This window comes from Phyllostomus discolor, chromosome 1 (genome assembly GCF_004126475.2).
Source record: "Phyllostomus discolor isolate MPI-MPIP mPhyDis1 chromosome 1, mPhyDis1.pri.v3, whole genome shotgun sequence".
Taxonomy (NCBI): Eukaryota; Metazoa; Chordata; class Mammalia; order Chiroptera; family Phyllostomidae; genus Phyllostomus; species Phyllostomus discolor.
In genome coordinates this window covers 129298747-129322860 of record NC_040903.2, presented here as the reverse complement: position 1 = coordinate 129322860, position 24114 = coordinate 129298747, and the positions used below count along the sequence as shown (strand labels likewise).

Below are 24114 nucleotides of genomic sequence, written 5' to 3'. Positions count from 1 at the left end.
AACTGAACTGCAGTTATGCAAAAAACTGTTTCTGTAATTAAGAAATACACACTGAAGTATTTAGAAGGCACCTCATGTTTATAATTGACTTTCATATGGTTTTCTGAAAATTTGTGTGTGTGCCATATAAATACATATAGAAAGATATTTATATAAATATCAAGAGAGAAGGAGAAATCAAATAAAATATTAGCATTAGAGGAATCTGGGTAAAAGTTCAGTTAATCTTTAAACCTTTCTCATAATTTTTCCATATGTTCGTAACTACATTGTCAAAGTAGAAAGTTAAAAGAATAATGATAGTAACAGATTACAACTCACTGCATGAAATAGGAAACCCATGAGTCCATAGTGACATAGATGATTGATAGATAGATAGATAGATAGATAGATGATAGAAAGTTTAATGAGTAAGGGAATATTTGCATAGTTTCAAAGATCCTCCTGTCTAATGTTTAGAGGGGAAATAAGAATAATTTTACAGTGCAGAAACCTAGGAAATACAACTTTAATGAGTGATCAAAATGATTATCACCAGTGATGAGACAAATAAACATCATGTGCCACCTGACAGGATGCAATGAGACAAAGCATTACTTCTGAGATATATACAAGACCTGAAACTAATTGTGAGCATACATCAAGACAAACCTAAGTTGAGAGACATTCTATAGAATAACTGGCCCGAATCTTCCTAAGTGTCAAAGTCATGCAAGTCATAGAAAAGCTAGGAAACTGTTCCAGACTGAAGGACACTAAACAGACATAACCACTAATTGCATACGTCTGAACTAAATTCCTTTAGTAAAAGAAATTATTGGAACACTCAGCAAACTTGAATGAGGTATTAGGTCTGAGAATTACATGTAGTAACATATCAGTGTTAATATTCTGAGTTTAATAGTTACATTGTGACTATTTAGGAGAATATAATAGGTTTATAGGAAATACAACCAAGGGGTCAGGAGTATCACGTCAGCAACTTAATCTCAAATAATTTTCAGGGGAAAAGAAGTTCTTTGCAACTTTTCTGTAAATTTGAAAGCATTCCAAATTTTTAAAAAACATTTTTAAGTCCTGGCTGGCATAGCTCAGTGGATTGAGCGTGGGCTGTGAACCAAAGCATCGCAGGTTCAATTCCCAGTCAGGGCACATGCCTGGGTTGCAGGCCACAGCCCCCAGCAACCGCACATTGATGTTTCTCTCTCTCTCTTTCTCCCTCCCTTCCCTCTCTAAAAATAAATAAATAAAATCTTTTAAAAAAACATTTTTAAATAACTCTTTCCAAATTTAAAATGCTAAGATCTGTATAGTATAAGATTTTCAAATTCTACTTACAAGTAAAACTTCCCTTATCCTACCACTGTTAACATCGTAGTGTGAACGTCCTTTCAAAAGCCTCTCTCTACAGAAAAGGATATACTGCAGATCAAACTTTAAATAAACAACATCATACACTTGCTCTACTATGACCTCATGTTTTTCACTCAACATTATCTTGTACATTTCATCCCATACACACACAAACACATTTCCATTCCCAAATGAAGCCATTGTCACTACCTCAAGTAGTCCTACAGCTATGGAAAGTGCCACCCCAGAGGAACGCAACGGTCTCTTTCCCTGTGGTACAGGCCAAGGATCTCGCTGCAGTTCCCCCAGAAGATCTGTGAGATTCATGTCTATTTTCTGTACTGGCTGCAGGAATCTGCAAAACACAATTAAATAAAAAGCCATTTATGTGTAGGTGAGGATTTAAGAAACAAAATACCCACTTACTTAAAAACAGAGAAAAATAATTTCAATACACAGTAGACCAATGGTTCTCACAACTATCGTGTACGTCAGAATTGGTTCCAGGAAGGCTTGTTTTAACACAGACTGCTGGTTCTGGAGTGTTGTTTCGGAAGGTCTGGGGCAAGCCCCAGGAATCTGCATTCCAAACAGTTCCCAGGTGATGCTGACACTACTGGTCCAGGAACCACTTTGACTACAACTGCTATAAATGAAACGGTCAAACCAAGTATTACTTCAGGACTGCACCTTTCATGTACCAACTTACTAAGTTTTAAGGTTATTGAAATAATTATGAGAAGATACATCAACTTAATTTTAGTAATACCACCTCTGATTTGAGATTTAGGGGGAAAAGCTATCTCTAAGGCTAAGAAGGCAAAATGAAGCTTTTGAGACCCTATTTTTGCTAGCTTGCCCTCAATCACAAAAAGTAAGTTTTTCTGAACTTAAAAACAGAAAATGAGAAATAAAGTAAAACTATTAATTCCTTAAATTATAATGATGAGAAACCAACTGTATCAATGATGTTTCTGTCTCAATTCTTTAAAAAGTACACTAATGCAATCTATTTATATTCCTAAAAATATTTAACAATATATAATAGTATCACTGAATGTCTATATTCAAGTCAATGGCATGAGATGCTTAAAACAGCTACATGAATTGGCAAATTGTGTTTGCCATATTTAATTATTACCTATTGGAAGGAGGTGGCTGCTGTACCTGAGGACCACGTGTTGCTTGAGTAACGGGTACTTTAGAGAGCCCCAGCATTTCCTGTAAAGAGATTATTTCTATGATATTCATTTCATTACTTCTATAAATATGTATCAACTATTTACCATGTGCAAGGTGCTGTGCTAGGTATTAGGAACACTAAAATAAAGAACAAAGTCACTTTCCTCAGAAAGCAAAAGGTCTAGTTGGACAGTCTATCAGGTAAACAAAAACAACACAGTAAAATAATCATCAAAACAATGCAAAGTACAAGGTGCTATGTGAGCAAAGAGAAGGAATATAGCTCAGATATATTTTATTTCTATAATTAATAGTCAAATTAAGTTATTGTGTAACTTGAATGACTATATTTCTCAATTTGTATTCATTCATCCCTGTTATGTACCAGGCATCTAACAGTGAAAATTATACAGTGAAATATACAGAAAATTAAAACTTTCTATATAGAGAAAATTATTTAGAAAATATATAAAAAATTAAAATCTGGTGAAAGAGACAGGAGTTAACCAAATCAAATCATTGAGTGAAAAATTGCAAGTGTAACAAGTGTTATGTAGAAGTACATGGTATTGTATAAAGGGGGTTATAAGGTATGTATACTTTGTGTATCTGTACTTGTTAATTTTCTGACTTAATACATAACCAAACTTCTGGTTTGTTTTGAACTTTAGAAGTGTATACAATTCCTCTCTAAACATATGAAAATAATGTTATTTCACTAAAGTTTTCTTGAATCTAGAAATGCTTAGTCATGAAGAGAGTAAAAGTATATGACAGAAAATCAGAACAGCTAAAGATCTGCAAAGAAAAAAATTATTAAACTAATCCTGCAATATTTCCTATACTCCTAGCAGGAACAGCAACTTTTTACTGAAGACTTATGTGCTAAACTCTTTATATATACTGTTTCCTCACAAAACAATAATGAAATAGATTCCTCAGTCCCTGCTTTACAAATGAAAAGTAACACTGAGAAAGGCTAAGTAACTTGCCTAAGTTTCTACAACTAGTAAATGACAAAGCAAGATATTAATCTAGGTTTTGCTAAAAATTCTTAAACAGTTTACATTATACTGAGTGTTCTCAATTTATTTCATTTAGTACTAATAATAACCCTGCTAAGTAGCTATTGTTTATCCCTTTCCATAGAGCCACAGAGGATGAGAAAACAAGCAAAGAGATCAATTCAAGATCACACAATTTAGAAGAGCTTTAAGATTTGAACCCAGGACTATATGCAGAGAAAAGACCGGACTCTTTTCAACCAGATAGTTAGAGACAGAAGACAAAAACATTTTGGTGGAGGAAAAAAACTTTAGTCTGCAGGCATTCATTGCCTGTTGCAAAAAAGGCAGATGCTTTATGTGTTATAGACATATTATATAAATTTAAGTAAAATGTAAAATGTACTCTATAATCAGAACTAACATTAAACCACTTTAAATAAATCAACAATTTAAAAATAACAACAGCCCTGACTGGTGTGGCTCAGTGGGATGGGCATCATCCTGCAAACCAAAGCGTCCTCAGTTTGATTCCTGGTCAGTCGGGGCACATGCCTGGGTCACGGGCCAGGTTCCTGATTGGGGGAATGCAAGAGGCAACCTAATCCATATTTCTCTCACACATTGATGTTTCTCTCCCTTTCTTTCTCTCCCCCTTCCCCTCCCTCTAAAAATAAATAAATAATCTGTTTTAAAAAACAGCAAACATATAAAAGCATAATCCATTTAATTCTCATAACCACCCTATAAGGTAAATACTACTCTTATCTCCCTTTTACAGTTCAAAAAATTAAGGCAGAGAGATAACTTGCCAACTTTCTCTCTTGTCTCATGGAAGGTACTCTGCTTCCTACGCTCCTGAAGGAATCCCTACCATGTCTTCTGTAACCTCACTCTCCGCATCTCACTCTTGCTTTCACTCACCTTCTTCAGTCTCTTTCCCTTCTGAGTATAACACACTCAGTGTCCCTCCTAAATGAAACCTCTTTCTCTCAGTTCTTTCTCTCAAACCCCCACACTTTCACCTTCCTTACCTTCAATAACAAACCTCAGGGAAGAACAAAGACTCTAATTTTCTCCACTTCCTCAAATCATACTCACTATTCACTCACTATCTTATTCACCTTTCACTATCCTCACCATCCAAACCTGTGAATGGAATTCCTCCTATATTTGCTATCTTCATTAACTGTAGCACCACTACCCCAGGACGCCAAGCTCCAAATAAGAGTAATCCTCAAAATCTTTTTCTTTTTCATTTTGGACTACCTGAATATTTCCAAAATCTGCTTTCATTTCTGTCTACTTTCTCCAGGCTTATCTATCGTCTTCTAGGGTAACTAATGTTCTCAACTGGGAGTTGTATCAGAACCTCTCAGAAAGTTTTTGAATACTTGCATGAGCAATCCTACCCTTCCAGCCAGCTCTAATACAAGCACATATTCACTCAATCTCTCATGGTCTACAAAAATCTATGGGGAGAAAAAAAAATTTGTTAAATATCCCTAGATAATCCTATTATGCTATATATAACTCCCCCGCCTTGAAAGATAAAGCTTCAATTTGCCCCAAAGATAAAAATGTGCTAGTGTATGAAAAAAATATATACCCACAGTTCTTATATTAAAACCTCTTAAGCCTTAAAGTATCTCCATTTTCCAAACATATTAAAAGCGTTTAGTTTCTAAGTGAGATGTCAGGAAACAAAAACTAATTATTCTGTGGTTGCTTCCTCTCAGTCTTCAGCATGACTCTTCTATAAGACCTTCAAATGTCCAGTAAAATACTTAGTTTCATTCTAAATGTTAAAGATATCATTAAAAGCAAAGGATCTTCAATCTGCATGATAAAAATTTAAGGCAAATGAAACAAAACAATGCAGTCAATTACAATAAAACTTTCTAGAAATTTCTATCCAGAAGCATTTTTAGACATATACAGAGGGATGCTCACAGACAAGTTGTTGTTTACCTGCAGTTGTTTGGCAGACAGATCTTTTGTTCCTCTGAAGACATAGCTTTTTGAAATGCCCTCACATCCAAGTTCATGAACCTGAACCATTCTCCCAAAAGTAATAAGTCCAACCAAAGCTGTAGGTGGTAAAAGACTTAATGACATCTGCATAGATTCTTTCAAGGCTTGTAAATCTTCGTCTTCCATACAAGTATCAACCACATAGAGGAATATCAAAGGCATCTGAGGGCCACGCTGTTAAAAAAATGTTGCCATTAAAAGAAAAAAATACTGTATTTTAAAAGCATTCCACTTCAGCACAATATACAAGGATAATCAATAGTATATTATACAATGGAATCCTAATAAGCCATTTCAGAAATGAAACAGGTTATATATGCATGGAAGACAACCAAGTCATATCATTAAGTGAAAAATTAGGTTTAAAAAAAATTTTTACAGTTACATAGAGAAGACATTCACCCACAGTTTTATTTAACTGCATGAGGTTTAATTTCTTATAACAAGTACTTGATTTCTTTTAAAATTAAAAAAAAAAGTATTAACTAGAAAACTTAGAAACATGTAGTGATTTTATAAAATTGTCTAACCTAAACTAGATTGTAAGAAAAGTACAAATTAGCTAGGTTGGACAAATTACTGACTGGCTCAAGTGAACCATATTCTGCTTTCTTTACAACATTCATCAAGGATAATATTATTTTCACTCTTAAATATAGAAACAACTTTGTAAAGCTGTTCAGAAAGAGAAGAAAAATGATTTTCCTATGAGGGACCAATGCCAGAATAATTTCATTAACTAGACTTGGGGCTATTAACATCAGGCTCCAGCACCATAGTGACTTAAGTATTTGTAAACTGACCTTCCAACTATAAAGCAACAGTGATACTTCAGTGTTTATTGATCTACTCCGTATAGCAAATCACACCATCCCATCCAATATCCTGGCCGCCCATCAAATAACTAAAACAGGTATATTACCTTGCTTAAAATGACCTTGAGAGTTCTTACCTTTGAAACGCTCCACCAATTCAATGTGAAAATCAAGAATGATGCCTTCTAAGTCATCTCAATTTAACAACTACTTTGGTATAAATTACTGGGTATTTAAAACTTCCTTAAAGATTTACTGTTATGTTCTTACCAGAACTACATATTCAATGCTAGAAAACTGAGGTAAAAGTTCAGCAGGCTGATTCAGTTCAGATATACCAGCATAAGTAGGTGGAAACTACAAAAGAAAAGAAATTTTAAAAATTTAACATACATGGACAAAAACTAGGGGGAGGGTGGTAATGGGAGGGAAGTAGGGAGGGATGGGTGGGCAGGATGGAATGGGAGTAAAAGGGAGAAAACTGTACTTGAACAATGATTAAAATAAAATTTTAAAAAATTAACATATTATTTGCTAGAAAGAGTAATGAAATTTTAAACTAAAAATCAATTTCCTGATCATTTAATAATGAAAATATCAATATTTCATGAAAATGATTTCATCTTTCTTTTTAAATATGCATATTTAGACCAGTATTTACAGGATTAACATCTGTAATGGGGGACTTCTTACCTGATTCCTTTGATAACAAAAGTTGCAAGCCCAGAGTTTTGCTCGATAATCGACTTGACTGTTAAGAAAAGATACAATAATTCATGTTTCAGTTCAATTTTACAAGGATGCTAATCTCAATAAAATTAATTCCTTCCTAATTACAAATGCATTCAAACTTATAGCAAAACTGATCTTTTAAGCCAAGTAATTTTAAATGTTGCCAATATCTATTACTATATATTTCACTTAAATATATTTTAACTTTTAATATATAGCAAATATCAATAAAATTAAGATGATCCTATTTATTTCTCTAATCACTTAATAATATCTACTCAGGTCTAGAAAACATTTATTCAATTCAAAAATATATTATTGAATGTTTAATGTATACCAGCTATTATTCTAGGTGCTGGTAATAGTAAACAAGTCAGCAAAGGTCCTTGGTCTCACTGAACTTATATTCTAGAAGAGAAAAACAGACAAAGTAGTTTCATAAACACAGAAGATACTTTTAGATAGTGATACTGAAGATTAACAAAAGCAAAGCAAGATGTGAGAATGTGTTTGGTAGGGTTACTTTAAAGAAAGGCCTTCTTAAACAACTGAAATATGACCTAAATGAAACAGAATGAGTCACAGAAAAATCAGGGGCAGAGCAAGCCAGGTAGAATATATGGCTACTGCACAAGTTCCAAGGCAGAAGTAATTGTGGTTATTCAAAAATCAGAAAGAGGGTAAAATATAAAGTAGATGAGAATTAGGAAAACAGATGATAAAAGATGAAGGCAGAAATATATAGAGGCTACCTGGCCAGGTAGCTCAGTTGGTTAGAGCGCCATCCCAATATGCCAAAATTACAAGTTCAATCTACCATCAGGAAACGTACAAGAAGCAACCAATGAGTGCATAAATAAATGGAACAACAAATTGATGTCTCCCTCCCCACCTCAAATCAATAAATTAAAAAAAAGAGAAATATATAGAGGTTAGATCATGTAAGAGCTTTAGAGGACTTCCTAAGGGGTTTGTATTTTTTTATTGCAACTATGATAAGAAGCTACTGGAGAATTTTAATAATCTAATACCCATTTCTAAAACTCTAGCTTCTGGGTGGAGAATAGACTGCTGAAAGGCAAGAACAAAAACAGACAGACCAGTTAGGAAGATAATGAAATTTACCAGGAAAAAGATAGTATATCTCGAAGTAGAGTGTATTAGCAGAGACGAGTACAACAAACAGAATCGGTAATGCTCTGGAGACAGACTCAACCAGATTTGCTGGTGGGTTGGGTTGAGAAAGAGGGAGTAGAAAGAAGAATAAAAGATTCCTGAGACTCTGCTTATACAACAAGAAATCACAACATTTTGAAATACCATGTTACTCAATTATGACTTTTCTAATTGAACACAAGCTGGGCTGATACACAATCAGCACCAGTATCTAGAGAATGCTGATAGGACCTAACGGTTTTTTGTAAGGACAATTTTACATTTGGTCTCTTAGTATCTTACCACTCCTAAAAATCTTACAGCTCTTTAAACTTGACTATCCTAATTAAAAAATATAACTATAAACAAAAAGACTTTTTTATAAAAATAAGCAAGAAAGAAACTACAGTTTAAAATCATGCCTCATTAGTTTTTTCCATATGTTTAATTACCATAAAGGATTCAAAACTGCACGGCAAGTGGTCCTACTACACAAAACAGGTTCATATTGAATAGGTGGCAAATCAGGTCTCTCCTTCAGTGGTGTAAACAGAGCTGCTACTGGAACAACCATTCTTGTAGCTTCTAGTCGACTTGATGGCCAAACATTCCAACTAAATCGGACTCCATCTCGTTCTTCATTTTGTTGTATGAATTCCAAATAGGTTGTCATTGTAAAGCTTGATTCTTATTTCTGCAAAAAAATTAAAAGATATTTTCAAATTCTCTTAAGAAAATTCAAAATAAGTATGTGTTTCCTACTTTCAGTAATATTAATTCATTAGAATTCAAGACCAAATGAAATACTTATCTTGGAAAAAAATTAGCAAGCAACAATAACCCCACTGATAACAAAATAATAAATGATCTACTAAACCCAAAGCCCATTAGGCCCAAGAAGAGGTAGTCAATTTACTACCAGGGGAGGAGAATGCCACTCCTGTTAGGAGCAAATATCAAGCAACATGTCCATCTTGTCACTCTCTGACTGCCTATCAAGGATGCCAGCTCTCCTATCTATGCAGCAATTCTATCTTATACTTTCAAACTGCAACAGTGGTTAGTAATAGAAAGAAACTGAAAAAATTGAAGATAGAGCTTCAAATGCTGAGTGGCTGGCCAAAAGATTTGTGGAAGAAATAAAAGACATTAAGAACTGAAGAATTACAAAGATAAGGGGCCAAAAGAGCCAACATAGATGCTGAAGTCGCTAAGAGCAACTATAGGATGAGGACCTGATCCTCAAATATAAGTGAGAATAAGAAAAAATATAATTTGATAAAAGCATATTATATATAGTAATAATTTTAATTTTAGAAAAATCTACAAAAAGATTATGATAACACAAATTAAGTATCTTAAGTAGCTAAGAGCTTCCTTAAAAGAAATAGGATGCTGCCCTGACTCAAGTGGGTTGGGAGTCATCCTGCAAATCAAAAGGTTGCTGGTTCAGTTCCCAATGAGGGCACATGCCTGAGTTGCAGCCTGGGTCCCTGGTTGGGGACATGTGGAAGGAAGGCAAACAATTGATGTTTCCCTCACATATCGAAGATTCTCTCCCTCTCTTTCCCCCTCCATTCCCCTCTGTCTAAGAATAAATAAATAAATAAACAAATAAATAAAATCTTTAAAAAGAAATAAGATGCCAATTATACCTCACTTAATAATAAAATAAAAACTCAACACTATTCCTCCTATCAGAATCTGAGAAGCAAGTAGATAATCTTATGCTAATCAAGAGCAACCATGAATTTCCCAAAGGCTGACAGAAAATAAAAGGAAATTCTAAGATAACTACATTTATTTAGAAAAGATTATCTTGAAGGAAAATATATGAGACAGTTTTGAGAAGATGGCCTGAGCTCTCAAGAAAAAAGTGGCTGTTGAAACATTAGGTGAAACAAGGCCTATGATAGTCAGAGGGAAGTTACAAGATGCCAACCTTAACTCTAAACAGGCAACAGTAGGAGAAACAAATCTCCTCTGGGAGAGAAATCCAGTGTTTAGCAACAGCTTCCACGCTACAGATGCACATATAAATCCCCGGACTATGTAATTCTTCACATATTTCTGTAAAAAATGAAGTTTTCTGTTCATTAATTAAATCTATAATCTAAGATGCATTTAAAATGCAGTATCAAAAAGCATTAAAATATACCAGACCAATCAGGGTTGTTCATTTGAACTACAAAAAACAACAACAGCAGAAAAAAAAAAAAAAGTTTGGAGTGACTATTTTTCTCAATTCTCAAAGAATGATACATTACTAGTACTTATGTATTTGTCATACATTTTCTCAAAATGGATGAAGGGAGCCTCTTGCCTGGAGAACAACTGACATCATTTGTTGCCAGTAACAAAATGAGCTCTCCAGCAAACACTAAATTTTTTGAAAACTTGTACCTACTACCGTCACCTTCACAAATTCCTAATATGTAAAGATTTTCTGTTGGCATCAGTGGTGATATTAATGAATTTTTTAAAATATTGCATAACAAAACATGTCAACATTTGGAAGATAAACATCATTCAATGAAGCAGTATCTCCAAGTTGAGACAGTAAGAGGACATGGGCCCCAGAAATGGGTGGCCAAGCAACCAAGCAACTAAAGACCAAGTAGCTAAAATATGTTTAAACCACTTGGTAAGTTTTGGCGGCTATACAACCTTCCTGGGATGACAGTAATGAGCAACACCACCATTATGCCCCCATTTCACATTTGGGGAGAAAGTTGCCAAGTACTGTGACATAGAAATTTCCACTCTGGAACCTTCACAAGCCCATCTTTTCACTCTAGCCCTCTTTGTCCCCCACTTACAAAAGCAGCCAAGCAGAGGCGTCCTCTGAGCCAGGTCAAGAGGACCATCCTTTCCTCCGTGCTGCCTCCCTGTGCTCAAGCATAAGCTTAATAAAATCTGTCTGGAAATTTCCTCTTGATTTCTATCTTGGGAAACCCAAGAGTCCCAGGACCAGTAACAAAATGATCAATTCATGATGTTACAAAATCATACATTAATAAATGATCCATTCACCCTGGCTGGCATAGCTCAGTGGATTGAGCGTGGGCTGCGAACCAAAGTGTCGCAGGTTCGATTCCCAGTCAGGGTACATGCCTGGGTTGCAGGCCATGACCCCCAGCAACCGCACATTGATGTTTCTCTCTCTCTCTCTCTATCTCCCTCCCTTCCCTCTCTAAAAATAAATAAATAAAATCTTTAAAAAATAATAAAAATAAAAAATGATCCATTCAACAGATCAAAGGGTTTTAGTGCAACAGAGTGCAAAAAGTTCACTTCTAAGGTTTCAGATTCCACACTGCAATTAACCCTTTATTTCTTACTTAAAACTGTTCATTTCTGGCATAGTATCCATAAAGAATATGCACAATTATCTGAAAAAGCTATGGAAAGATATCTCCTTTTTCCAGCTACATATCTACAAGCCAGATTTCCTTCACACAATTCATCCAAAACAACATATGACAAAAGATTGAATGGAGCAATAGATATGAAAATACACCTGTCCACTCTGGCTGCTGTGGCTCAGTGGACTGAGCACTGGCCTGCCAACCAAAAGGTTCAATTCCCAGTCAGAGCACATGCCTGGGTTGCAGGCCAGGTCCCCACTGCAGCTGTGCAAGAGGCAACTATTGGATATTTCTCTTCCACTTCGATGTTGCTCTCCCCCTTTTCCTCCCTCCCTTCCCCTAAGAAATAAATAAAATCTTTTTTAAAAAAAGAAAAAGAAAGAAAAAAAAGAAAATATACCTGTCTTCTATTAAACCAGGTAGGTTTGGGGGGGGGGGGCCTCAATTACGTTTAAGAATAAAGGAGTCCTGATAACCATAGCCTTAGGACATCCCAGGCTTAATTCAATCAGAAATCCTAGTAGAGAAATGCCCTATGAGACTGAACATGAAGACATTTACACACAGGCAATGGCCAGGTTTAAGTTTCTACAACAGGTAACAAAGCTGGATTGTAATTCTGCTCCTTTTTCTTAAGACATACTTTTTCTTAAGACACCTGAGTGATACTTGAGCACAATTCCCCCCTCTCTTGCTCACTTATCTTCTGCTTTAAGATCATATTTGCTCATTAAATCACATCTATTTTATTTCTTACATTCTCACTTTCCACCAGTATTTTGAAAAACATCCCATCTGTTTCATCTTAATTAGTTCAATTATATACTCATGCAACTGCTCAACCTTAAAATCACTAATTCTAGTGCAAAATTTGCCATGGTTGGTCCCATATCCAACAATGGCGTATCTGAACTGAAGTCCTTTTTACAAACCAGCTTTTTACAAAATCGCATTATTTGACAGCACTCTCTCCCCAATATTATGTTTGCATAAAACCACAGACCCAAATGAATGACTCAAGCACTATAACAGCATGCACACTTAACATATCGGTCACTATACATTTTTAAGTCATACAAAACACAAAAGACTACTCTAAACAAATGTCTCATTTTTCGGCTTATAATCAGTGGGAGTTCTTTAAATAATTTCTCATGGTATAACTAAAAGGAAAGGAAAGAAACAAAGTAGTATATGACTTTAACCTAGCACAGCAAACACATGCTCACAGTACTTTAAAAGAATTTACTTATGATACAACTTTTCAATATTCCCAATTTTAGCTCTTTTACAGATAACCAAGTGAAAAATATCCTAAATTAGATGTATTTCCTCCCAATCAGATGTATTTAATGGAAAATAAAATGTGCCTCCGACTTTTCAGTTGCAAGTTCCTCAATGAAGTGTCCTCAACTACTTCCAATGACTAGCTTTATATTAGACAAGCAGCTTAACCTCTCGGATCCTTAATTTCGCATCAGTAAGATGAGGGCTTTGGGCTAGAAAACTACAAGGCCCTTCCTTTCTAACTTTAAAATTCTAAGTTAATTAAAAATGGTTGGAAGAACGAGAAGGAAACTTAACATGTATGTATATTTATATCTGTATTTAAATATAAAACTTTTTTTAACCGAGTTAATTTGGCTTTGAGGAATGGAGAGAAAGGAAGTTCACGTGGAAGCGTTAATTCAATAAACACACTCCAGTGGTTGCACGTAAGTTTCCTATGGCTTTTCCTTTCCCACCAAAAACGGAAAACACTAGGGGCGGCTAAGGTTGGTGGGATCTGAAAAGTGACCTCTGTAATCAAGGCCCAAGGCGCAGGCTTTACCCTTTAACTCCCAAGGCCAAACTACAGGTGACGAGTAGCCTAGGTTCAAAGTCTAGGGCACTTCAGATGTGGCAAAGAATGAAACAAGAAGTCCAAGTCCCTCAAAGCAGTAATGGCTTGGGGTGAGGAAGGTACAACACCTCGGGGGCAGGGTGCTGGGCCAGATGCTCTAGCTGCCATTTCTCACTCTACTTCCAACACTTGATCCAGGGAAACTGGGTGAGGGGGCCCCAGGCCCAAGAAGAATGAAGAGGATGGTGGGTGAGAGGGTGACAGGTCCACGTCTCCAGGCTGCCCCGCCGGGCCCAAGCATGCCCCCGCCCCCTACCCCTGGGCACCAAGAGGCACAGCAGGCACCACACCTGAGACCCCGGCCCGCCAGCCAGCCAGCCAGCCCGCCCAGGGCACCGCACAGCCGCCCCTCCCCCGCGTCCCGCAGAGCACCCGCGATCCCTGGAGGAGCCGTGGGGAGGTAGCTCTGAGGTCCGCCCTTACCACAGTGCCTCCGCTATAAGATTCGCGGCAGTTGCAGCCTCCGCCTTGCAAATTCAGTTCTATCCGCCGAGCTGAAGCAGCGGTGGAGCCGTGGCAGTGCAATCAGGGCCGGCGCCGCCCCGCCCCCGGCCTCCGCGCAGAACTCTGCTGGGCCAACATGGCTGGTGCCGCCTCTGCCACGTCAAAGGGAGGGGGAGGGGGCGGGGCGTGAGGGCGGAAAGGGGGCGCGGACAGAGCCGAGGGGCGGGGCTACTGGCCGGAATAAGGAGGGCGTGGTTGTGGACTGGTCGGAATCTACCGGGGGCTAGGGACTAGAAAGGGGCTGAAAAGGGAAAGGCAGGGTTGGGGGCCCGTCCGCAGGTGCCAGAGAACTCTAGGCAAAGGTGCGGGACCCGGGCTGAGCAGACCTGGGGCAGGGGACAAGAAGGAGGGAGTTGGAGAAGGGGTAAGGACGGAGCCGGTGGGTCAGGGTGACCCAGACTAACCAAAACGGAGGCGTGTCGGTGGAGCTCGGACCCGACTGGACCCGGCGGTGCGGATGGGAGAGTGGGGTTGCTCCGAGGAGCGCCTTGAGCCACAGGAAGGGCGGGAACTTCTTCCCCTGCCAGCCACTCAGACTCCTCAGCTCCCGGAAGAGAAATGGAGACTTCCTTGTCTAGGATATCTTGCCCACTAGGATTCTGGTCGATTCCTAGACCACAAACATTTCCCCTTAAAAAACAAAGTGAGAAGTTGTTCTATTGAGCAGGGCAGTAAAAAAAACAGGAAAATCCCTTGGCAAGTGAAATGGGAAAATTGAGACAGTTTACTCAAACTGGGCTCCTCCCTTTCAGCACCACTCCCTTAAGCCTTCAGCCCTCGAGACACTGAGGGTCTGATCAGCATCACACAATCTTAGGAATAAAGCCTTGGGTTCATTGACCACAGAGAGAACGTTTTGGTCAATCTAGACATTACATTTAGGCCTCATTTGTGTTTCAGATCCAGGCCCAGAAAAGACGAAGCTATGGTCATGGGTGGTATCGACCAGATGCAATGACCAATGACCCCCCCCCCCCAACCCTAGTGCTGATCAATCAGTAAAGACACTGACCCTATAGTTCATTTTGATAAATCAGCATATAAAAGGACACGTCTGGAAAAATGATGAATATTCTATTAGACCCTCCACTGAGACCTCCCCTAAAATTCCTACCTTTAGAAAACAGATAAAAATTCTTAAGACAAAGGACCCAATGCACTTGTGCTTACTCATGCTCACTCGCACTTGCTCTCTCACACACACATATGCCTTCTTTTTTCAGTTACGTATCTTTGCTTTCTTTCTCCTAAGTTTTAAGGATCACCACAAGACTTGCAACCAGAGGAGCAGCAGGCTTCAGCAGCTCATCCAGAGCTAACCCTCTGAACCTGTCTCCACAGTCTCTTCTTTTGCCTCTATAACTTTCTGCCTCTGTGTCTTTCTTTCTAAAAGGTCAAGGCAGCTCTTTGAGAAACCTGCTCAAATCTCCTTGAGTGTATTTTGCTTTGCATGTTAAGTAAACTTCCTCTTGTGCTACAGTTCTTCGTTCTGAATTCTTTCTTTGCTGAACTCAAGAACCGAGAGTCCACATCACTGGTAACACTTTCATTTGGTGCAACAAATATTTTCTGAACATCTACTGTGCGCCAGGCACAGTTGTGATGCTGGTGATATGAGGTAGGCAAAACAGGCCAATTTCCCAGGCCTGGAAGAACTGACATACTCTTTAGACATTTCTAGTTAGTTTACCTCTTTCCCTCTATATTGCTTTTACACCACTGCCCCGGGCTCACCATACACACTCCACAATCTTTGGCTGATTAATCATGGCATATTTTCTGCTTCTCTTTCCAAGAAAAGAGCTGAAAAAATAAATAATTTTTAAAAAAAATAAGATACAGTTTATTCTATTTGTCATTACCACATGGGGCCATTGGGCTCTTGTAAATCCAGGATACATCATGAAATATTAGTGACCTTATTTTTCCTATAACTTGAAACATTCTGCTACTTCATTACCCATGGCATTATTTCATCATTACTCACTAAAATCATTCCAAACTATGTTTTAAAAAGGCTAAACAAATAAGAAAATGGAAGAATGATAGAGTTACCTAAGATGGCAAAATAGTGAAATAAATCATCACTATTGCATTATCCTTCAGTTTTCTTTTTGCAGTGCTCAAAGTACTGTAGCATCTTTCAAGATCTTTGTACTATGTTGTTATCTTTCACAAACTATAGCTAAGAATTCAGAATTCAGAAGATGAATACAGAGACAAAGAACACCACTCTAGACCCTAATAATGATAGCAAAACCTTAAACTATGAATCTTTAGATAACCATCTCTTAGATGAATTTCTCAAACTTAAGAATCAATGAGTTAATGATACATTTCTAGTGACAATAAGAAAATTCAGTGTTCTCATCCAGTCATTCACTCAAGGAGAATAACTTCATTACACAATATTTTGCAATAAGAATCTCGACAATCTCATTTTGCTAATGCACATATTACAGTATTCTTCCATCCTTTATGATGTTTGAATAGATAGTTTTATTTGATCTGATTCTTAAGTGGACAAATACTAGAGGTAATTGTGTATACAAAGACAATAGGAATGAAATAGATAATCTAGAAATTAAAATTATATGAATTGGTCATTTATAAAACTAAAAATACAAATATTTTACAGTTGGGAGCAAAGAGCATAGCTATCCTCTCTTCAACATGTTTTAAGTCTTTAAATGTTTCAAAAAATTCTTAAAAGTCTTGTGTTTTGATGATGTAATGCAAGAAAAACCAGAAGAAACAATAAGCTAGGATATAGTAGTGATATATTTGAAACCTATTTTTTTTTACAAGATGGGTGTACTCCAGACTCACACAACACAGATAATGAGCAGGTCTAACTGCATTTAAAAGGCACTGCCCATTTTGGATATATCTTCAAAACCAGGAAAATATAAAAGTAGGGGTTTGCTATGTTCATTTACTTATTAAAATTTCCAATAAAGCCCTGACTGGTGTTGCTAAGTGGATTGGGCATCATCCTATAAATGAAAGGGTTGCAGGTTCGGTTCCCAGTCAGGGCATATGCATGGATTGCGTGCCAGGTCCCCAGTTGGGGGCATGTGAGAGGCTACTGATTGATGTTTCTCTCCCTTTCGTTCTCCCTCCCTTCTCCTCTCTCTAAAGATAAATAAACAAAATCTTTTTAAAAATTCCAATAAAGTTGTTTTCATTATTCCTTTACTCTTTTTAACAGTTTTATTGAATATCACTTTACTCTAACTTATATAAATTACTCATGAAATAACATAAAAACATGAAAAGTTAGAAGGGCCCTTTGGACCCAGATGGCAAATAGTGAAGCCTATTTTTTCTGGTATACTGAAAGTTAAGAGGTTTTTATCTAAGGTGGAGTAGAGAGGAATGGAAAATTTCTTGAGCTCCTGAGAAAGGAGAGTCAGACTAGGAATTGGAGAAGGGAGAATCTCCAAAAGCAATCTTCTCTTGCATTCTGATTTAATGTATAGACAATCCTAGCCCAAGGCACCTAAGATCAATCTGTGTTCTGAGGGGCATTTGTTAAACATTTACCAACATGCAACTGATTATAATTGTTTGCTTTCAGTTACTCCACCTTCTAGGTTCTGGCACAAAAAACTGTTCCCTCAATACTCATGAATAAGCATGAAAACCTAAACAATTACAAAATATTATCATCATCAACATTTTTATGTATTGAGATTGACTAAAATATAAATCTGACATAACCAACCCCTCCAAGAAAAAAAAGTTGTTTTTAAAAGCAAATAATCCTAAGATCAGTACTTCCTCAAACTGGCATTTTTCAAAGTGCCAGAGAATATTAAAAAGAGAAACAAGGAGAGGTCTATGGTCAAAAAAACTCAGGAAACACCAGTTAAATTATGTAAAATAGATCTTTTGTCAGGGGCTTCAATAAGATAATATTCATTGTGGACCTTTAAAAGTGGGATTTAAGTACATTCCCAAAGATATTTGACCCTGGAACTTTTTTTCCTGGATTCTCTTGGGGGCAAGTATTCTAAACATCTTATGACTTTATCTTCATTACCTTAAATACCAGTTAGCGTGTAACAGCCAGTATATTCCTTCCTACTTCTGAACTAACATGTTTCTAAACTGGAGATTCCAGTACCACACAGTCAGGTGAAGTATGAAAATGTAAATTTCTTGAACTTTTATGATCACCACCAAATACAGCTTTCACCTTTACTTTTTCTTTTTGGCTTAATCCATTATCTAGTATAAAAGAAGCACTTAGAGTTTTTTCTTTCATTTGTTCAGATGATGACATTATAAGGTACTGGCCAACTATTTTTTGGAATATTCACTAAGAAAAGCAGTACTACTCAGATTCTTCTAACTTTAAATTTTCAGCATCGATACTGTATTAAGTCTCATATATATAGGATAATATCAGTCTGGTCTAGTCTTCACACTCAATGACCACAATCATATTAGCTATAATAACAATAAATAAGGCTAATAAATCACACATAGGAGTTATAGTATTACAAACCAAAATAGACCTTAGTGACCATTTAGTTCAATCCCTATACAAAACAAATGAAGATAGGGATAAGAGAGGTTACATAGCATATCTGAAGTCGGGGTGCTGGAGCTCGTTTAATACTTATCACACAATTTTTATTTTATGCCTATCTTTTTCCCTGTAAATGCTGACAACACTTGGCTTTAAAATTTTTAGTTCTTATTTCAACAGTGCGCCTCACCAGTAATATATTCCAATACCACTTCATTAGGCCACGTGGACAAACTCCAGAATTATTACCAAGTTCCTTTAATCAAACTGCGTAAATAAAATTATTTGCTTTTAAACCATTTATAGAGGCAAAAAATTAAACATGATTATTTACTGAGAGTTTTTTCTTTTTGTCTTCTGTATATTTGATTTATAAAGAATATAAGAATTATTAAAATCCATGTAGCAAAGTAGGAAACTCCTACTTTAACGAAGGAGCTAGATTTGTATTTTACTTTATAGGAGCAAAGTTTTGTTTTTGTTTTGTGTTCTGTCATTAAATTAGACCTTGCCTTGATTTTCTGGCTTCAGTTCAGCTTTCTAGTCCTCTTTATGGATCTGGACCCCAAAGCTTTAGGACAGTGTTTTGGAGAGGTAAAGAGGCTGCTCATGGGTGAAGGGCGTGTACCATGACTAGGATTTCCTTGCATTTACCTTCATTGCCTTTCTCTTAATCTATGAGCAGTGGGTAATAAAGGCTCGTATTTATATAGAGCAATTCCTTGAATATCATTTCATTATAATGATGATAAGGAAAAATAAATGATTCCTGGCAGAGGCCACTCTCTGTGGTGAGTTTGCACTTTCTCCCAATGTCTGCGTGGGTTTTCTCCAGGGACTCCAGTGTTCTCCCACATCCCAAAGATGTGCACATGAGGTGAACTTGCATGTTCACATTGTCTCAGTCTGAATGAGTGTGTGTGTGTGTGTGTGTGAGGGGTCACTCAGTGGAAGGGCCTTCTGTCCAGGGTGGGATTCTGCCTTGTGCCCTGAGCTGCCAGGACAGGCTCTGGTTACCCAAGACCCTGAACTACAAAACAGATTGGAATATAATTATCTTACTTGTTTTTATTAATCTTGTTAAAATGTATGCATAGCTCACATTTATTGTGATGTTTAATATTAGAAGTGTTTGGGATTTTTATTTAGAAGTTTGGTGATATTTTAGTGCCTCTTATACAGGAACTTAACTCATTTATACCAACTTCACCTATGGTAAAATTGGTTCCATTATATGTCATTTTGCTGAAAGTGAGTTTCTAAGAGCCTACCAACAATGTTAAGTGAGAACTCACTGTATTTATTTTTACTGAGCTGTTTCTTGTGAAACAGTGATTTAGCCTGACCTCCCAAGATAGAATCTCAATTCCAACCACTTCCTAGTTGTGTGACCTTGGGGTGTCACACAATTTTTTCTGAGCCATGCTTTCTTCATCTGAAAATAAAGATAACAATAGTACCTACCAATTATGATATAATATGTTGTGATAATTGAATGAGATAATCTATATAAAACATTTATCCCCCCCAAAAAAGAAAAGAGGTCTCCGAGAATCTGAAACTGCCCCGAGCTGGGCTTGGCTGTTGTTAGGAGTGCTACCTGGGCACTCACAGTCAGACCAGCTTGTTTTCCTGTTTAATGTAAACCATTTCATAGGACACCAACATTAGACAAGGTCACTCAGTGACTTTGAAGGATAAAGACAAAAACAAAACTACTCTATAATCATGTCTGAACTCCGAAAAAACCAGAAAGATTGCCTAGACCACAAAATGACCAAATACCTCCCTAACTAGGCTAATCTGAGTGACCAATTAAACCATTAGTTTCCCTTCTTCCTTATACCTCCACATAAAAATTATAAAGATAACTAATTACAAAATTTGTCAAGTGCTCAGAGGAACTTGAGAGAGACCTGGTCTGTCAGGTGTCCAAATAGGCAATTAAAGCAACAACACACCAAAATTTGGAAGTGACAAGCCTCTACACAATTGCTTACTGCAGTTGCATAAGCAAGAGTCTAAACCTGGTGAAAATACTGACTCCCCATCCCATTACCTCGTGACATGGCATGCTGGGGTGACCGTGAGTGGATGGGCACACACGTGGAGGTCTGGAGGCCTCTTGCTGTTGAAGGATCCCCCCGCAAAGACTCCTGCAGGTTTATGTAATTGGGGTATAGCATATCAATTGAGTTGCAGGTGCTTGAAAAACAGCAGATGCAAGGAGGGCACTCTGATCTTCCTTTTTGTCTTCCTGAAAGCAGGAGATAAAACTCCCATCTGTGGCCTGACTGGTGTGTGGCTCAGTTGGGTATCACCCTGCAAAGTGAAAGGTCACCAGTTCGATTTCTGGTCAGGGCACATGAGTGGGTTGCAGGTTCTGATCTTTGTTGCCCTATCTCAAACCCATTTGTCTTGTTACATTTTCACAATTTACTATTCTTTGTTCAATCTAGTGTATAAACTTTGGGGCCTACCTTCTTCAGGTTTTGATTTTTCTTGTGAAGGCTCCCAAGTATGTGAATAAATAAATAAATAAATAAATAAATAAAATATGTATGTTTTTCTCCTGTTACTCTGTCTTATGTCAGTTTAATACTTAGGCCTAGCCAGAGACATTAAGAGGACAGAGAAGAAATTTTATCTCCCTTACAGTAGCCCACCTACAGCTTCCTTATGCCAATTATGCCATACCTGAAGCCTGCAACTATGCCGTATCTGAAACCTTCCTTTTGTCCAGGATAAATCTTTCCAACTCTTCTGCCTGCCTTTGAATCCCTGCCAAAATACAAGTAGCGGTGGCTGACTCCCTTCCTCTAGCAAGCTCTGAATAAATAGCCTTTGCTTGGTCTCATTCTTTGGCCTTCATTTGTTTCCACATTGCAAGGCTCTTACTTGCCCCTATCCCCTCAAAACTTTCCTTAATACTACTTATCAGGGTTAACATTTAAAATTCATTTGTATTACCGTTTGATTAACAGCTCTCTGTCAACTAGGCTGTAAGCTCCAAGACAGAAAAAGCTCACCACTGTAACTCCCAATGCCTACTACAGTGCCTGTTTCTGAAGCTATGTTTCTGTCTCAGAATGTCTCTTATAATGTCAATTTCAGACTCGCACAACAGTCAACAGAATCAGATCTCTCTGGAGGGGAGAGCTACAGGACCCAGGAATCTGTATTGTTTTTGTCCTCACCAGAGGACATACTTACTGAGTTTAGAGAGGGAAAGGGAGGGAGAGAGAGACAGGGAGAGAAATACCTATGTGAGAGAGAAACATCAATCTGTTGCAACTGTGCCCTGACTGGGAAACAAACCCATGGCCTTTTGGTTTACAAGACAACAGTCCAACCAACTGAGCCACACTGGCCAGGGCCAGGAGTCTGTATTTTAAATAATTTCTTTCAGATAATTCTTATACACATTAATTTATGAGAATAGCTGAACTGCCAAAGGGGATATAAAACACAAGGAAAAATTTTGCAGTTAGCTCTGCTAGGATGACTTAACAAATGCCACAATCATCAATAAATAGCTCTCAAGCATTCCATTCTCACAACCCTTAAGTAACTATTATAGCCAAACACCAATGTAAGAAACGCTGAAATAGCCCTGGCTGGTGTGGCTCAGTAGATTGTGCACCAGCCTGAGTAAAAGGTTGCCTGTTGAACTCCTAGTCAGGACTCATGCCTGGGTTGTAGGCCAGGTCCCCGGTTGGTAGTGTGCAATGTTTTTCTCACACATCGATGTTCTCTCCCTTCCGTCCTCTCTCTCTAAAAGTAAATAAATAAAATAGTTTTTAAAAGAATCATTGAAATAAAAATTTTCCATTTTAAACTGAGAAATGACTGGAAATCTTTGAAAACAGGGCACCAGAAATAATTCAGACTCTAAGGTAGAGTTCACATGAAATAGTTATAACAGTTTTAGAAGTTTGGCTTTCCAACAGTCAAGCATTTTTTTTCCCAAAATAACTTCATCAACCAAATATAGCTTCTTTTCAGCTGTTCCATATGTTACTGAAACTATCAAAAATATTTAATGCAATTTCCAATTTATTGCCATAGTAAAATATGTTCTAAAACTCGTTACTATTTTTTTTACATCAGATTAGTTTGAAGCAGCAGAAAGCAACACATTAATTTTTAATTTATTTTTTCTCCTGAATGAATTCATGCCTATGTACTTAAAGTTTTAGAAGCATTTCAGGATCATTCACGTGCTTTATTACTCACCTCTTTTTTTGGAAAATAACTTATTATTTCCCAGGACAACCTTTGTTCATTCTGCTATTCCTTTCCTTTATCCACATGTAGTTCTGCCATGTTCTTAAACATGAAGCTTTTAACCTAAGGTCTTCCTCGCTTCACCTTCAGTTGAGTAAGCTGCATTATGGTTTCTAAGTTATTAGTAGTGCTTTTTAAAAAAGGAGCCTCAAACATAAACAAAAAACTTAGAAATAAAAAACTTTTTTTAAATTTAAGATTTTATTTATTTATTTTTAGAGGGAGGGGAAGGGAGGGAGGGTTGTGCCCTGGGTACCTGGGCACAACCCAGGCAAGTGCCCTGACTGGGCTTGGAACCAGCCACCTTAGTGTTCACAGGCTGGCACTCAATCCACTGAGCCACACCAGCTAGGGCAGAAATAAAAACCTTAAACCTTAAAGATTCACTTAGAAAGCAAATGTTAGAAATTCACTCAGATTGCTTAGCAAGATTGCGATATAATACATTAATTTTTTCTTGCAGTTTGTGACCCAGCAAAGGTTACTTAAATCATTTCTGCCTTGTATGCTCATCTGTAAAATGGAGATAATAGTATTCACCCCACAAGATCCACTCTAAGATTAATAACGGTGACTTCTGGGTGTTGGCATTAGCTTTATGCTTTGCACTACTTATATTTAAGCAAAGAGTTCTCTTTGGGAAAAAAAAAAAGGAAAAAATCATGGCTACTGTAGGGGTAATATTCACTTCAGTAGCCAAGCACAAATTATTCCTCTGGAAATTTTAATTTTTGTTCATTTGACCTCAGATAAATCTAGGTTGGAATTGGCTCTTCCCCTTTGAGAGAAAGTCACATTTGTAGTATTTAACCCCTCTTTTGATGTATTTCCTCCTATACAAAACCGGGATAATACCACCTTCCTCAAAATGTTGTAAAAATTAAATGAGGAAATGTATATGACCTGTCTACCGGTGTTTAAGAATTTAGGGGTCAATAAATGATAATCACAGTAATATAACTCATTAATTCAAAAAAACATTTAAGGATCCCTCACTACTAGGGATACATAGAAGTTAATAACCCTCACTCTTTACCTAGTCTTAAAAGACTGTACAGGGCGTAGAAGAGATAATACGCGGAAACACTTCAGAACGATCACTGCAAGGAACTTAATTCACAGTCTTGACTACACCACCGGAGCCTTAACCTTAGAAAGACCAGCAGATTTGCGCACGCGCAATTATGCCTCTTAAGCCCCGCCCCTTGCTCAACTCCGCGCCAAAGGTACCTACTTAAGC

At 37.3% G+C, this 24114-nt stretch overlaps 1 protein-coding gene across 1 annotated transcript in view; it reads right to left on the bottom strand.

The window, feature by feature from the left end:
• Nucleotides 1-14554, bottom strand: part of SEC23A (Sec23 homolog A, COPII coat complex component) — a 61645-nt gene extending 47091 nt beyond the window's left edge. The window contains exons 1-7 of the mRNA XM_028506024.2: nucleotides 13970-14554; nucleotides 8728-8969; nucleotides 7082-7139; nucleotides 6659-6745; nucleotides 5511-5747; nucleotides 2495-2574; nucleotides 1564-1708 (exon numbers count right to left, since the gene is read on the bottom strand). Of these exons, the coding sequence (XP_028361825.1) occupies nucleotides 1564-1708; nucleotides 2495-2574; nucleotides 5511-5747; nucleotides 6659-6745; nucleotides 7082-7139; nucleotides 8728-8948 (828 nt within the window). The 5' untranslated portion in view covers nucleotides 8949-8969; nucleotides 13970-14554. The remainder of the gene's footprint in view (nucleotides 1-1563; nucleotides 1709-2494; nucleotides 2575-5510; nucleotides 5748-6658; nucleotides 6746-7081; nucleotides 7140-8727; nucleotides 8970-13969) is intronic.
• Nucleotides 14555-24114: the final 9560 nt, after the last annotated feature.